Raw genomic sequence first — 17,288 nt, 5'->3', positions numbered from 1 at the left:
ACTTTCTGTGCAATATATGCCAGGGACCTGTGCAATACATTTATATTTATATCTACAGTTACATCTATATTTATATTCATATGTGTGATATGATTTTCTGTGTACTGTTCTGTTCTAGTTTGTTCTTGTGCGTCTGGACTGTGAGTAACTCTTGTATTGTATTGTATGTATTGTACTATTATTATATAATTCGTTACATTGTGGCTGTGTTGTGTGTGTTAAGCTGCTGTTGCACTGCAATTTCCCTCACGGGATCAATAAAGTATCTATCTATCTAGCTGATGCCTAACGACATTTACAGTATAATGGACTGAACAGAGAGATAATATTAATTGAAGAAACACAAAAGCCCCTTTAGCCCAGTTTTAGATATGTATTAAACTAATTATACTGTACTTTGCAGAAAACCATCAAAGAAATTAAATTATTAAATTAAAAATGTTTTTATTCTCTCCTTTGTTAGCAGTTCCAACACCTTTTGCTGAGAGACTCTTTACCGCATGTGTTGCACCTCAGCCTTATAGTTTTTGACAACTAGCACACAATCAGTTGCCATTAATTTTTTTCAATATATATTTCCAGTGTGTTCTCTCATTTAACAAGCTTAGACATGCTAAGTCATGAAGTTGTAGGGCAGATAACTTCAATGAAAAACAAACACAAATCGTATGATTAATGAGCACTGAAGGTGGGACAAAATGGGATTCAAGTCATATTATCTTGCTGCACAAGAAATGAAGAAGTAGTTGCATTTGAATATTTTTATTGAGTATTTTAATTGTATTGACACTTGACTTAGATGAGGATTTAAACAATAGGTAGCCATAGATGGTTGAGAAATGCATGAGATAACATATGAAAACAAAATTAGTATGAGTACGTTATCTATAGCAGATTACAAGTGACATAGGAAATGATTATGATTTAAAATAGCTAGCTTGTTTTTTATCATCCCAAACTTCTCAGTGCTTACACAAAAGCATGAACGATTTATAGGATACAGATATATTCAAAACATATTCAAATAAAAAAGGTAGAGTATTAGAAAGAGTGTGATGACTCCTGATAGCAATGAGGTCCTTCCAAACTGCTGATCTTTATTAGAACTAGCACTTTTAAAGGTTTTGCAAAGTTCTTCAATGGAGAGGACCGAAAGGGTTAAAGATAGAACCCCATGCATAAAATGAAGTAAGGCTCTTTTCTGCTACCCTCCTACATGTACTGTAGAAGTATGTATTTCATTACACTGATTTGATACATTTGATAAGTATCAGGAAGCTAGCTCTATCTAGTGGAAAGGTGTGTAAAGCTCTTTCTGCAGATTTCCCTCAGTCACGCAGGCTGCAATAACTTGCTGTAAATAATCATTGCAAATAAATTTCCTACTGATATAAAACACATACAATTACTAATATCTACAGTGTGTATCATACGTATGCTTTACTTTCCAAATGTCTTTACTTGCCAAAAATATCAGTTACCTAAAAGAGATGTTGAATACTGTATACGTTCTGGAATAAGTGTTGGAGATAAAAACTAAGATGTTTCAGGGTGCTTCATAATGAATACACTGGTTCTGTCACTTCATGAGTTTAAAAACTCAGAGAAGGTCAGATCCTAATCTCTTTCACATTGTCTCTCCTATGAGTATATTTATATTCTCGCCTAGCAGTCTAGCAATTTCTGATGTCATAATTTTTCCACATGTAGTTAAATTACAACTTCAGATTACGATGAGACTTGGAAAACAGTCCAGTCCATAAGCATAATATCAAGACGGTCTTCTAAGGAAAAAAGTATTGAACAAAACGTGTAGACCAAAGCTCACACTGCAATTGTGACTAAACTGTCTGGCAGTAGGATCAGAGGTCAAACATGAACAGTTTTGAGAAGCACATGCCTAAGACAGACCCGGCTATGATACTATTTGTGTAGTGAAATTACAGTATGCCTGTAAGAGGAGGAGTAACGATCGTGACAGCTGGGTACTGGTACACAGAGGAAACACAGAGGATGTCACATGTGTGTGGAAATTTGAAATATAGTAAATGGAGACCTAGCGGTGAACGCATTATGTGAACTCTGTTCCCATAATAAATGGAGGGAACTCACTCCACTACTTGCTTTTTAAGTAGTAGACCTTTCCATAACTTAAAAGTTTTATCATGAGGCCCATAGGTATTTAGATCAAACTGAATTGACATAAGTCTTGTGTAGCTCAGGGGAAGGATGTAATCCATTCTGACCAATGACAATGGCATGTGAAGGATCTGATCTTTTTTAAAGGTTGGCTGCAGAGTTATTAGAATGAGATTTTTTCTATTGTCACATGATGTATAGATTAAATAGCCAAAAGCACATTCATTGCTTTAGATATAACAAGTACAACTGTGTTTGTGCCCGGGAGACAGCACTAATCAATAGAGTTTTTTCTACTGCACTCTGGTTTGGTTGCACAACTGGGTTAATGACAAACACTATCTTACTCTCCAAGCCTGAGAACCTCCGAATGGAATCCAGAACTATCGCATTTGTGCCAACATCATTGGCTTTGACATGGTAAATACTTTTCTTACGAAAACCAAGAACAGGCAAGTACATTTGAACATCATTATCTGTAGAGCAGAGAACAGCAATATCTTTTTGAGTATAGCCATTGTCAAGGAGGGTCACTATTTTATTCAACACAAACTCTCCAATTTCCTTTTTATTTTTGGTATATTTTTCAAAGACCCCTTGAAAGGAATGAGCACACGTGGCTTTTTCACTCATTTTCTGTAGCTGTCGCAGCGATTTACCCTCATTTGCTTCCTTCATGACCTCAAGAATAAAATTGTGGATCCTCCTGCTGTTTCGAACACCCACTGTCAGCTCCAGTTTGGGGGTCTGACAGGCAATGTTTGGCATCCCATCTTCATAAGGGTGGCTCTTCTGAAAGTAGTCCAGGAAGATCCATAAGAGACCAGGATCAGAATCTTCCCTAGAATCCTGGCATGTGATCCCCTTTGCCTTGCCATACCAATCCCCGTCTTCGACACGGAAATTCTGGGCCTCATCCACAACAATATGTTTTACGTACTGTATGTCATGGTTAGATGGCTTCATAAAAGCACTCCTTGTTAGACACTGGCAAAGATCTTGTTTACTATCAAAGAATCAAGAAACAATGTGTAAGACTTTCATTAATTACAATTTGACTTAACTTAGAAAATGATTTAAGCATTAAGCATTCATCTAATGATTCTTTAGTAAGAATATCTTCATAACTTCCTTTAACACATTTGTTGCATGTGCTTAGATTCTTATGCTATGCTTCCATCTGCGACTAAATCTTTGCATAACTAAACTTTCTTAACGATAAAGTTTCAGTTCAATTCATCGCAGCCAAAGTTACTCAAATATTCAAAGCAAAATGTTTGTATCAACTGTATTGCTACAATCCCTGTTCTCCCGACTCTGAAAGTTCCTTCAACGTCTCAACCATTGATTACTGTGCCAAAGCACCTTACACTTAGCTCCAATTGGGAAGTAAAGACTCCTCCATTTTGTTAAAGTTTTTCCATTAACTGCAGGAATTCACTCACCTTATGAAATCTTTCAGTGGCTGATTCTCACAGAGATAGAGGATGTTTTCAGATTTACAGCAAAACATGTTCTTAATTCTTTTAATCAGATTCAATGCAATCACAGTTTTTCCGGTCCCAGGTAAACCATGAACAAAGAGCTTCCTGAAATTTTCAATGTCATATTTTGAGTGCAGAATCTGGAACTGTTGAAGAGTGAGCAAGTTAAAAAACTTGCATCCAAGCTCATCACTGTGAAGTGATTTGAAGCTCATCACCACAATCATTAAGGAAAACAGTAGGGATTTGACTGAGATATCTTTTAAGGTATATTGGTCAGGATACTTGAGTTCCAAATTGAAACCAGTGCTCTCATCTCTTGGAATTAAGGCACCTGTGAGGGAATCAACTAACTTTGGAATGACACAGACCCACTCTGAATATCCTCCAATATTTACCAGCTTCTGTTTCAGCTGGAAAGCAGTTGAATTTACATAATCCCACAAGTCACCGCTGCCACTCTCTACAACTGTGTAAAGAATAGGCAGACTGTCTGTACAGATCAATAAGGCATCACACACGACCCTGTTGTTCTTTGGTAAGTCAATGTCAACAGCCCAGCTGCGAGAGAAGATCAGTACTCCTTCACCTCTGTTTGGCTTCTCAAGGTTTTTGAGGTTTGGAAACTTCTCAAAGAGGTCTGTAGTGAGGGGCTCTGGTATATTCTCTATCCGTCCATTTTGAACTGTAAAGAAATGTTGTAGATTTTAATAAATGCATATGAAATATACAATGTACAATGTATTTGCATTGCAAGATCTTTTTATGATATGTCCCTGTCCATATACTGTAGCAGTGCTTTGAATATTGGTAGGTTGTTCTTTTACAGGACTTTGTAAAATACAGTACTTAAGTGAAACAATGTTTTCTAATGCAAAAATAATAATGAAATATGCTATGTGATAAATCATGTATATAATATATGATAAAATGAATTTCATTCATTCTATCATGACAGAATGAGAATGCATTTGATTGTGGGAGTATGGAATAAGCTACTCAGCCATATTGTTGAAACTGATACCCAAGATTTTTCAAGAAACAGATGAAAAATATATTTGGATCAACAAGCAACTAAGTACCAAATGGGATGGATGGGCTAAATGGCCTCCTCTTAATTTGAAACCTTTCTTATGTTCATAAAAATCACAAAAAGGTTCAGTTTGTCAAAAATGTTGCCTCTCTACGAACTACAGTAAAACCAAAAATGTATTTAAAAATGTTTGAGAATATGGACACTTAAATCAGATTAATTCATTTGATTGGGAGGTAAAGTATCTGATTAATGCATTATACATTTTATATTACTTTTACCACCTATCTGACCAACAGAAGCAAGTCAAAGTATGCAATCTTATATACAGTATACAGATGCAGCCATTCAAAGTGCGCGGCACAGACACGTACCGCAGGTAATTGGCTACGGCGTCGTGCATCGTGACGCGCGATGACGCAAAATACCGCGGTGCATGATTGGTTGACCGACAGGGGTACTCGTGGTCCGTTGGTCTGTCGTAGAAAGACTTACTGTAAACGTCTTTACTGTGCCCGTTGTAGATATTGAATTTTACCACTGAAGGGAAATCTTAGTAGCTGAGCATAAAAAGAATAGGAGCATACTGTAACGCGTGTGAAGGCCATAAACGATATTAATTTTGGAACATAAACATACAGTATATGGCTGGTCTTGGTACTTTAAAGAAAAAAATACACACCAGTATTCCATTTCTCCCTAAACATTGTAAGCTTCGAAGTCTTTAACTAACGTGATACCGGAGTCAACAAGCATACTTTTAGAATTTGATTAAAAGGGAATATAATATGGAATCGCGTATCTAAAGAATTTAATAACGGTATTCGTGTGCTGCGACAGGGCTGTGTAGGGCTGTTTCGCCTGCCTGTTCATGCGAGCTGTCTTGTAGCCGACTGGTCTAGGTGCGTGACTACCAGCTAGCAGGTTGTGTGTTTGAATCCAGCTGGTGCTGGACTTTTCTTTTAACAAACATTTCTTCAAAAAATAGAATAGCGATATTATGGACAATCAATTGACTTTTATATTTCAAAATATCGCAACATGATCGATATTTGCAATATTTTGAACATATCTTCCCTTCTGACAGCGGTTCCTGCTTCTATTGTGTGTGTGTGTGCAACAGAGTAAATTTTTATAGAGAAATGGAGGCTGGACAGTATGCGTTACAATATAAACATTTATATTGATTTAAATCGTGTTCTGATTTAAATCGCAAACGCGTGTTTAATTATGTGTTTTTTAATCATAATCAGGCTAATGCATTTCTACATTTTCTGTATGAACCAGCTTAGAGGTTCATACAGAAAGACAGCTTGTTTTTAAATTGAGTGTAAGGTAATTTATGCTTCTAAAGTCATGGTCAGCATTTATTATTGTACTGTGCTGTAAACTTTTTCTGTGCCTAGTCACATTATTTTATAGCGTTTTTATTGCGTTATTAAATCCGGTGGCGCTGTGTGTTAGTTTCCTGACTCCCATTATTTAAACTGCGACACTGATCATTCATCTCTAAATAAATTTTATTTTATATAGCGTTTTAAGCGAATAGGTAATTAGATTGCTCATAAACCTAATCGCTTTTTCTACATAAACACAGCGTGATTGCTCTCTGAAAATGCTTTTCCTTTATTTTTAAAGTAGGCTCAGATTTCAACTATAGATCGTATTATTATAAACTGTCTTGGAAAAATGTATTTTATGTAAACCATGTTTGCTATTAATTCATTTAGGGCTAAAATACGTTCATTGTCTTCCAATCGAGTCGAGTTGACATTGGAAGCCTGCCACACCCGGACTGTTAAACCAACGCATTAGCATGTCGCCAGTATTGGCTTTAGTATTCCCCCCCTCTCCCCTCAATTCAATTCAATTCAAGGTGTTTTATTTGCATGACAGATGGGTACAAGCAGTGTTGGGTATGTATATTGTAACGCTTACGGCAGACAGGCACTGTGTAAGAGCCGGCGCACCAGAGCAGCGCACCGAGGGAGCGTCTGCATTTATAACTTAGTTTTTAAAATTAGTCAAGCAATATGAAGCATCTCCTTTTACTTAGTGCCTGAGCATAAAAAGAATAGGAGTATACTGCAACGCGTGTGAAGTCCATAAACAATATTAATTTTGGAACTTAAACATACAGTATATGGCTGCTCTCGGTACTTTAAAGAAAACATACACACCAGTATTCCATTTCTCCCTAAACATTTTAAGCATCGAAGTCTTTAACTAACGCGATACCGGAGTCAACAAGCAAACTTTTAGAATTTGATTAAAAGGGAATATAATATGGAATCGCGTATCTCAAGAATTTAAAGACCAGACAATCGCAAACGCATTTTCAATAAAATTATTTTATTCATTCAGCAGTTTGTGAGAGGGACATCCAGCAGGGAGAGACACACACACCGGTTTTCATTGACAAAATTGGTTTTTTTCAATTCCTCTTGTCTAACAGGAATGTTTTGTTTGTGGACAGACTGTTAGACAAGAGGAAAAGACCGCCTATCCTACGAAGCATTTCGTTGATCCGATCACGAATTCTTTTCCAGTCGTACGCAGCAAGGGTTGAGAATCTCCGATTCAGCATCGTACTAATGGTTTCCCGGAGATTGCAAGGCAAGGCACTTTTGCCTCTGGACCCATCGAAATTTACAGACGTGGTCCACCCCCAGTAAATTTCAAAAGTCACAAGATTTATTGTAGATATATTATAATATATAAGATATATTGTAGAACCGCTGATTCTTATGGAATGTGTTCCGCAGGAGATTCAAATTTTTATTTATTTTTTAATCCCGTATCTAAGGAAATCTCAGTATAACTTTGTTCATGAACAAACAGTGGCATGTTACATTATCATTAGTTTTTTTAACAAGGCTCGCCAGCTAATGTGAATCGAAACCTGTCTTGCTAGCTTTTAAAGTCGTGCATGTGTAAACGACAATTGAAATAGAGAAAAAAAGACCTGACTGACAAGCCGATACATACTCTTAGAGTTTGATTAATAGGGAATATAATACAAAAATACAGTAAGGGACTTAAAAGTTAAAGGAGATGCTTCATATTGCTTGACTAATTTTAAAAACTAAGTTATAAATGCAGACGCCCCCTCGGTGCTGCGCCGGGTGTAAATATCAGATTCCTGTTAGACAAGAGGAATTGAAAAAAACCAATTTTGTCAATGAAAACCGGTGTGTGTGTCTCTCCCTGCTGGATGTCCCTCTCACAAACTGCTGAATGAATAAAATAATTTTATTGAAAATGCGTTTGCGATTGTCTGGTCTTTAAATTCTTGAGATACGCGATTCCATATTATATTCCCTTTTAATCAAATTCTAAAAGTATGCTTGTTGACTCCGGTATCGCGTTAGTTAAAGACTTCGATGCTTAAAATGTTTAGGGAGAAATGGAATACTGGTGTGTATGTTTTCTTCAAAGTACCGAGACCAGCCATATACTGTATGTTTAAGTTCCAAAATTAATATTGTTTATGGACTTCACACGCGTTGCAGTATGCTCCTATTCTTTTTATGCTCAGGCACTAAGTAAAAGGAGATGCTTCATATTGCTTGACTAATTTTAAAAACTAAGTTATAAATGCAGACGCTCCCTCGGTGCGCTGCTCTGGTGCGCCGGCTCTTACACAGTGCCTGTCTGCCGTAAGCGTTACAATATACATACCCAACACTGCTTGTACCCATCTGTCATGCAAATAAAACACCTTGAATTGAATTGAATTGAGGGGAGAGGGGGGGAATACTAAAGCCAATACTGGCGACGTGCTAATGCGTTGGTTTAACAGTCCGGGTGTGGCAGGCTTCCAATGTCAACTCGACTCGATTGGAAGACAATGAACGTATTTTAGCCCTAAATGAATTAATAGCAAACATGGTTTACATAAAATACATTTTTCCAAGACAGTTTATAATAATACGATCTATAGTTGAAATCTGAGCCTACTTTAAAAATAAAGGAAAAGCATTTTCAGAGAGCAATCACGCTGTGTTTATGTAGAAAAAGCGATTAGGTTTATGAGCAATCTAATTACCTATTCGCTTAAAACGCTATATAAAATAAAGTTTATTTGGAGATGAATGATCAGTGTCGCAGTTTAAATAATGGGAGTCAGGAAACTAACACACAGCGCCACCGGATTTAATAACGCAATAAAAACGCTATAAAATAATGTGACTAGGCACAGAAAAAGTTTACAGCACAGTACAATAATAAATGCTGACCATGACTTTAGAAGCATAAATTACCTTACACTCAATTTAAAAACAAGCTGTCTTTCTGTATGAACCTCTAAGCTGGTTCATACAGAAAATGTAGAAATGCATTAGCCTGATTATGATTAAAAAACACATAATTAAACACGCGTTTGCGATTTAAATCAGAACACGATTTAAATCAATATAAATGTTTATATTGTAACGCATACTGTCCAGCCTCCATTTCTCTATAAAAATTTACTCTGTTGCACACACACACACAATAGAAGCAGGAACCGCTGTCAGAAGGGAAGATATGTTCAAAATATCGCAAATATCGATCATGTTGCGATATTTTGAAATATAAAAGTCAATTGATTGTCCATAATATCGCTATTCTATTTTTTCGAAGAAATGTTTGTTAAAAGAAAAGTCCAGCACCAGCTAGATTCGAACACACAACCTGCTAGCTGGTAGTCACGCACCTAGACCAGTCGGCTACAAGACAGCTCGCATGAACAGGCAGGCGAAACAGCCCTACACAGCCCTGTCGCAGCACACGAATACCGTTATTAAATTCTTTAGATACGCAATTCCATATTATATTAGCAGAAAAGCTTAAAACTACCACTTTTTCACACACTATTTCACATGCTAGTTAAATACTTCAATGCTTAAAATCGTTAGGGAGAAATGGAATACCGGTGTGTATTTTTCCTTTAAAGTGCCGATTCCTGGAATCTGACTGGCTGACACCCCTCTGAAGTGGTTCCATAAAATCTGGTATACGGAAAAGAAAGCGTTGATAAATACAAGTGTCTTTTAATACACTCTTTGCTGTGCTCTTGAGGATCCTTGTGATATTTTAAGCTCTAGTTGAATGATAGGTGTCGCATTTTAAATCATTTTCGTAGTTAGAAATTATGAAACGCCCTGTTAAAAGCAAGGAAGTTTTTATGCCCGTTGAAGTAAAACAAAATTGCTGACAAAGTATGGCTTGGACAGATTCCAAGTGCTTGTACAAATGTGCTAAAGAAATTATACTTTGAGTATACAGCTTGTCCAAAGTCATCCATTATTAATACTATTAGTAATATCTTCAGTAAAGGCTTTGATGCATAAATATTTCTGATAAAGGTAGGTTGTGTACTTTTGTCCAACTGAGCAATCTTGCTTTCATAAAATATACCAACATTTTAATGACTGATGATTAACATGCTGTAATACACAGTTCAAAATTAAAGGCTCAAATGCTGTACATGAGAGGTTAAGCTCCCCTTGGCGGTTTTACAAGGCGACGCCGGATAGTTTACCACGTGACACCACATTAACTCCGTCATACCGCGTGATACTGCGACACGCCCACCGGGGTATGCCGCGAAATACCTCACGCATTTTGAATGGCTGCATCTGTATATACACTATTTAAGATAGATGTGATGCAACATATACTGTAAGCCAATGCATTACACTCTGCCAACTGCAATTTTTGCTTTACACTCAAGCAATTTGTTATTGTGATTATAAGATTAATATTTTTACAAAACTGGGGGTGTTGGGAAACTTGAGAGCAGGAATAATAGCTAACAGACAATTAAAATAAACCCAAGGTCTAATTCTGAGTCACGTAAGTTCTTTATTCTCCACCACAACTTGGGTGAATGAATAATAAATCAGTAGCAAAGTTGAACAAGCAAATATTTATCATCAAAAATACAACTAAAGGGCACAAAACATTTCACAATGTACAATATTTCTTTGTCTCTTTATGTGTTGAATGTTTATTCGTTAATATGATTAATCAAAGTAATACACTGAAAAACAAAAAGTTTGTTCAGCTCAGCCCACTTGAAGCTACTTTAGGAACACTTTTTTAGGCTATAATACCACACTTAATAATTGTAGTTTAACAATTAATGATATTGTTACAGCTGTAGGTGACTACAGATGTGTCTCAAAGAATCTAGAAACAATGTGTAATGACTAGGTAGTGTAAACATTTCCTGCTTCAAAGCAAAGGGGATGTAGGGGTCCAAATTCAGTGATCAAAACCATTTTAAAGTTTTACTTAGTTTACCTTAGCTAATAATGTTCTGGGTAAGTGATCAGATCAAGATAGAACAGAAGACCAGAATGCAGAGAGAGGGGGAAGACAGGAGGAGACAGGACATAAAGCACATGCCAGGTGAGAGGTCCTTGTCAAGATCATACCAAAAGTCAAGATTTGAGCTAAGTATTTGAACCTTTTAAGGAAGCTTGCCATTGTGTAGTTTTTAGGGAACTCTGATTTCCCGAGTGAAGAGTCCCTCAACTAAAAACAGCCTCTCCTGGTTGTGGGTGCATTTTAGAATAGGGAGATAGGGTCCAATTTATTTTGTAGCATCCAGGTTTTAACTGCAGAGATTTAACTGCAGGTTGTATTCTATTTACTTTAAAATGCAGCTCATCTCTTATTCTGGCCTTTGTAGGAGCCTGTGATTTTCCTGGGTGGTTAGGATATTTTTCCTCTGGGACGCCTTGTCTGTAAACTTGTCCTGTACATAGAGAAACTTTAATATTTATGCAGCATGCAGTATAGTGTGTGTAATGTCTTTGTTAATAAATGTTTGTTTAACCAAGTGTGCCAGAATTATTACTATTTTCACCAAAGCTGTGCCAGCAAAAAAATAATTAATGTGCCTCTAACTATATCAAACGCTTGGCAAAGAATTTCAAATTGTTACACAATTGGTAAACTGAAAGGGTCACAGATATCCTGCAGTTTTTTCTCTCAATGGGGTATACAATCAAATACTGAATTTGTTTCTCTTTTTGCAAAGTTTACTTTAGTGAAAGTGTCCCAATAAGTATGGTAATTTAAAATCAATGGGTTGAAAAAAAATGGAGGGCACTGTACAGTACTGTTTCACACTTCACAATTTCATTTGAAGCAAACAAACTATGTCCTTACAGAAAACCTTATGCTGAAACACAGTTAGATGAATAATAATACATGAATGAACAGCTTTAGAAACATACCTGGGTAAAACGTTGCTTGCAGGTCATTTAAGTGAGTTGTGTTTCTCAATTCATACACTGGCTGGCACTGAGGGGGAGCAGTGGACAGAGAGAGCACCTGTTTGAGACCACCACACAGCTTTTCGATCTCTAAGGGCAGAGAAAGAGTTTTGAACGTTCTAGGGGTGTAAGTAAATCAACAAAATAGGTGGAATTAAGAAAATCAGACCTTTTCTCATAAGCCTTTTACATACAGTACTGCTAAACATAAAGGTATCTGTGCTTTGCTGTCACCTGCAGACTTGGGGTTTATTACACTGTAGCTGAACCAAGATCATTGGTATATAGTTGCAAGAAAAAGTTTGTGAACCCTTTAGAATTTCCTGGATTTCTGCATTTATTACTCATACAAATGTGGTCTGATCTTCAACTAAGTCATAATAATAGACAAACAAAATCTGCTTAAACCAATAACACACAAACAACTGTACTACTTCTTGTCAGTACCGAACACATTGTTTAAACATTCACAGTCTAGGATGGAAAAAGTATGTGAACCTCTAGGCTAATGACTTCTCCAAAAGCTAATTGGAGTCGGGTGTTCCAATCAATGAAATGAAATTGAAGGTGTGGATTGGAGGTGCCCTGTCCTATAAAAAAGGCACACAAAGGTTAGTTACTGACAGAGTCTGCTCTTCTCAAGAAAGAGCTGTTTGTGTGAACCATGCCCAGAGGATCTTAAAAGAAGAATTGTAGAGGTGCATAAAGCTGAAAAAGGCTAAAAAATCATTTCTAAAGGCCTGGGTGTTCATCAATCCACAGTAAGACAAACTGTCTACAAATGGAGGAAATTCAGTACTGTTGCTACTCTCCCTAGGAGTGGGAGTAACTGTAAATTAGGAAGAACAGATGTCACAAAATACATAGAATCCTTAATATATAATACTTTTGACATTGTAACCCAGTCTTAACAACCAATTTTAATGCAAACACACATTTAAGGTATTCCTCCTATCTTGAAAGCTGTTTGAAAGTGATTGATCTGATAATGTACTATAAATAATATCAGTGTTTTTGCTTTTCAACTGCTGATTTTCAGAGTTTAATTTACCTACACTTAGTCCTTTGCAGCATGGACACCGACTCAGCTCCCTACTCTAACCTCTATATCCAATCACTCATTTGCTTCAAGTGAAGCATCGATGACAGTGCTCCTGAAAAGCAGTTCAAACTAAATTACCATCTTATTTATTGATTAGGAACTTTTACATAACATATATCAATTAGGCAAGAAATTGTCATTCTGAATGTCATCAGGTGAAACATAATGATGACACTTGTCACAGCTGGTTGCTGAATATGGGTGGTCATAACAGCATCTTTGACTGGATAGAGCAGGTTAGTATTCAAATGAATTTCTTACCTGGATCAGTACGAGACATTTCTTCTACCCAAAGAGTGTCAGTGATGGGTCCTTCAATCTTCCAAGATTCTGGTTGTTTGGCAAACACTATACAGCAAAACTTGTGGATCTCTAGACCCAGTACAAAGCCTTTGGGTTCACCATTATCACCCAAAACATCTATGATATTAAGGGAATGGGAAACATTCTTCTGTTGAGTACATTGACCAAAGTGTACTAATGGGATTTTATTAAAGACACAATTAATAGATGTCTCAATGCTTTCTCGGGTTTCATTTACACCACAGCCCACAACTCTTTTTGATTTATCATCAATACCAAAAAACAGAAATCCCCCATCTGTGTTCGCAAAGGCTGAGATGTATTTTGGAAGATGTTCTTTCAGCCTCTGCAACATCTTTTTAGTTCCAAAATTCTTAAATTCCACATTTACAGATTCTCCAAAATCCAAATACTCGTTGAGTTTAACAGTCTTCCTCCCACACAACTGTCTTGCAGATTCTGTTATCCTGTCAGGGGAAGTGTTAGCAATGCGCTGCCTCTTTGCTGCTGGCTCTTCTGCATTGACTCTAGCTGAGTTTCTTTGGCTTTGCAAGAATTCCAACACCTTGTCGGGTTTGACCTGGATAGCTGAAGTCCCACATCTTTTGTAAATGTTTGTGTTTAAGCTGCACAATCGGGGTTTAGCACTTCCTGCAGACCATGATTTCACAAAAATAATGAGACCTTTATCTACAGAAAGATATTGGAAATTATCTTGTATTTTATTGGGCTGAACGAGTTCCCGTAGTGCTTGTTCTATATCCTGTCCTGTTCCATCCCTATCGTACATGTATTCTTGGTTGTGACTGTGTGCCAGAATTAATCCTCCACCCGAATTCAGCAAAGCACAGGCTGCCCTTGTGATCTCCATCCTCTGTTTCTCTAGTTTATCCTTATTTTCCCTATTTCTGGCAGCCTCTCCTAGTGTTATGATCCCAATATTTACAACCTGATCGGGGTAAACCGTTGACTCTACTGACAGGGGCAGGTCAGAGTCCATCCTCTGTTAAAACACAACAAGATTGATTCTCTGTAATGACAACACCTGTTTTTATACATAAACTACCGTACATGTTGTTCAACTGGACTTCAAAGGATATATAATTAAAATGTGTATGTTACAACTTCATAGAAACAGTATCCCAAAATGCTTCACAAAATGAGGTTATCCACTTAATCCACAACAAATAGGCTCACAAACAACCTCATAATAAAACCTCTTTTTAATCTCAAAGTGGACTGCTCAGTCTGTAATTACAGTATATTACAGACAATTATGACAATATACAGACAACTATGGTTTTAGGAGTAACTGTTCAACAGTAAAACTCACAAATTAGGAACAAAAAGTTAATGTTGTGCCAGACAAATTGGCAGTTTGTCTAGATAGCAAGAAAATGATAAAAACAAAATTACTGTAGCACTAACCTGTGGTTTTCAGATCCACAGTCAGACACGATTTCCAGGTTCTGCTGTGCTCTTCAGCTCTGCACCGAGAAAGTGAAGAAATATGAACAGGAGTGGCAAGTAGGAAGGGCAGACACCAGACAGCATGCGATGTGAGGAAAAAAACAGGAAAACAATCAAAAACTGGAAATGCACAAGTTCCTGTCCACAACCATATTTTAAGTTTCGTTTTACCTGTGAATATGCAGGCAGCAGCAAGAGAGCAATGAAATGAAAGTGAAAGCAAGGATTAAACTCTTCAGAAAAATTGGACTTTTGCCCACTGTGTGGATGTGATGTGTTTGATTTCGACCGTATAATTCCGACATTCACAGTCCACCCTCCAAACAACGTGGGGAAGCAATAAAAAAAGACGCACAAAACTGCTGAGATACTGTATATAGCCAAAAGTACAGAATTCACATCAACGCCTGTTAAGTTAAAGTGTTCAATGCATTAGTTAGATCTCATTAACTGTGGAAAAAAATTGTTCAACACCTAATATACTGTAAAAACTACTGCAGCGTCGCAGTTCTCGCAGTGCACCCCAAGTCCTGTGACTTCATGTGCGAGAGGCTTCGGGGTGGGGGAAGGGACGCCCTCGCGTGACGTCACTCGCTGGTTCCACGGCTCAGGGTCGCATTGCTGTTTGTTGTTTAGCTGCTGCTTCTGTTCCAGTGGCTACAGTAGATGCATGGCGGCAGATCATTTTTAAAAGAATTTGAATTTCTCATTCTCCACTCGCAGTTTGATGCATTTGAATTTCATCTCGTCTGTCCCCGCACAAAAGTCGGGACACGTCGTGCTAATTCATGTTGAGCAGGCTCGACTCAACACGGGCGAAGTAAACTAAGGAAAACTTGGCAATACCGCTCTCTATGCAAAGCATTGTACTACTAAATGCATTTCATGTCGTCTGTCCCAGTACAAAAATGACAGTACGAGGAACATAACGCGTTCAGTCAACGTAAATTAAATTGGGTAAACTTGGCGAAACCTCAAAGCTTTGTACTAAATACGCGTGCCATTAAATATTCCATTAAAACAATATGTACAGGATATAGTACATTGCAGGTAAACGAATATTCATCATTGGAATTCTCTGTAATGATGACACCCGTTTTTATGCAGAAATTACATGTTGATCGACTGGATTTTAAAAGATATATAATTAAAATGTGTATGTTACAACTTCATAGAAACAGCATCCCAAAATGCTTCACAAAAATGAGGTTATCCACTTTATCCACAACAAATAGGCTCACAAACAGCCTCATAGTAAAACCTCTTTTTAAACTCAAAGTGGACTGCTCGGCCTGTAATTATATCCCTTACAACGCATCTACCCAGAAACTGAATGAAAGCTGAAAGGTCCTGCAACTAACTTGGGATACTAGGGTACATACAAGAAAATCATTTTGTTCTGTAAGCCTACGATTCTATAAAAACAGATTTTTAAAACATAACAAATATAATCTAGACACAGATGAAGATAACCACAGTTTTAGAAGAACAAGTAACAGGTTTATTCCATGCTGAAAAAAAAGAAGAAAGAAAACACAACATCTCGGCTGTGGAGCCTTCTTCATCATGGAATAAACCTGTTACTTGTTCCTTTGTGGCCTACGCATGCTGACGCAGCTACCCACCTGAACTACTACAGTTTTAGAAGCACAGATCAAGAGAATTATGGTTTTAGGAGTAATTGTTCAACAGTACAACTCACAAATTAGGAACAAACAGTTAATGTTGTGCCAGACAAATTGGCAGTTTGTCTAGATAGCAAGAAAATGATAAAAACAAAATTACTGTAGCACTAACCTGTGGTTTTCAGATCCACAGTCAGATACGATTTCCAGGTTCTGCTGTGCTCTTCAGCTCTGCACCGAGAAAGTGAAGAAATATGAACAGGAGTGGCAAGTAGGAAGGGCAGACACCAGACAGCATGCGATGTGAGGAAAAAAACAGGAAAACAATCAAAAACTGGAAATGCACAAGTTCCTGTCCACAACCATATTTTAAGTTTCGTTTTACCTGTGAATATGCAGGCAGCAGCAAGAGAGCAATGAAATGAAAGTGAAAGCAAGGATTAAACTCTTCAGAAAAATTGGACTTTTGCCCACTGTGTGGATGTGATGTGTTTGATTTCGACCGTATAATTCCTAAAGCAGGAGTTCACAAAATTTTCTAGCAGTAAAGTAACTTTGTCAAATCACTTTCAATACGCCCATCTCAATTTAAAATCAAGTTGCTAATGTTGCAGTGGTTCAAATCTAACCTTACTGATCGCTGACACTCTGAAGAATTAATTTTACAATATTCTGCACATGAGGGTCAAAAGTCAAGCCAGGATCGAATATCACCCCAAAATTCTTCATTTTGGATTGAAATGGAAGCAGAGTGCTATCCGCATACACTACTGCATAGAATTACTGCACTGGCTCTCCTTAGATGATGGAAAGTGCTGAGTAGCATGACCTCAAATAAACACAAGTGTGGTGAATAACACTCCA

General features: G+C 37.3%; 1 protein-coding gene across 3 annotated transcripts; it reads right to left on the bottom strand.

Annotated features, from left to right (window-relative positions):
• Positions 1 to 746: 746 nt before the first annotated feature.
• On the bottom strand, positions 747 to 16,710 carry LOC148815100 (schlafen family member 13-like). 3 transcript variants are annotated; one of them, XM_088904972.1, is made up of 6 exons: positions 16,597 to 16,710; positions 14,758 to 14,816; positions 13,288 to 14,332; positions 11,886 to 12,014; positions 3,585 to 4,308; positions 747 to 3,145 (listed from the first exon to the last, which is right to left on the bottom strand). In XM_088904972.1, exons 3-6 carry the CDS (start codon positions 14,327 to 14,329, stop codon positions 2,362 to 2,364), a joined length of 2,679 nt encoding a protein of 892 aa, XP_088761098.1. In that variant the 5' UTR covers positions 14,330 to 14,332; positions 14,758 to 14,816; positions 16,597 to 16,710; the 3' UTR covers positions 747 to 2,361. The 3 variants fall into 3 exon arrangements, with proteins under 3 accessions (XP_088761098.1, XP_088761100.1, XP_088761099.1); XM_088904974.1 differs by lacking the exon at positions 14,758 to 14,816 and having other exon boundaries at positions 16,597 to 16,658; XM_088904973.1 differs by lacking the exons at positions 14,758 to 14,816; positions 16,597 to 16,710 and having other exon boundaries at positions 13,288 to 14,743.
• Between the last annotated feature and the right edge of the window lie 578 nt (positions 16,711 to 17,288).

The sequence above is a fragment of the Atractosteus spatula genome, chromosome 25 (genome assembly GCF_055471065.1).
Source record: "Atractosteus spatula isolate fAtrSpa1 chromosome 25, fAtrSpa1.hap1, whole genome shotgun sequence".
NCBI classification, from domain to species: domain Eukaryota; kingdom Metazoa; phylum Chordata; class Actinopteri; order Semionotiformes; family Lepisosteidae; genus Atractosteus; species Atractosteus spatula.
The sequence above is the reverse complement of the archived record's forward strand: the minus strand, read 5'-3'. Positions and strand labels throughout refer to the sequence as shown.

Bases quoted from the DNA above. Each gene is read 5' to 3' on its own strand.
- LOC148815100 (XM_088904972.1), bottom strand. From the start codon at position 14,329: ATGGACTCTGACCTGCCCCTGTCAGTAGAGTCAACGGTTTACCCCGAT. The intron at 4,309-11,885 runs GTATGTTTCTAA...ATTTCTTTACAG, and splicing joins GCAAGCAACGTTTTACCCAG to TTCAAAATGGACGGATAGAG. The intron at 3,146-3,584 runs GTGAGTGAATTC...ATTCTTTGATAG, and splicing joins CCACTGAAAGATTTCATAAG to TAAACAAGATCTTTGCCAGT.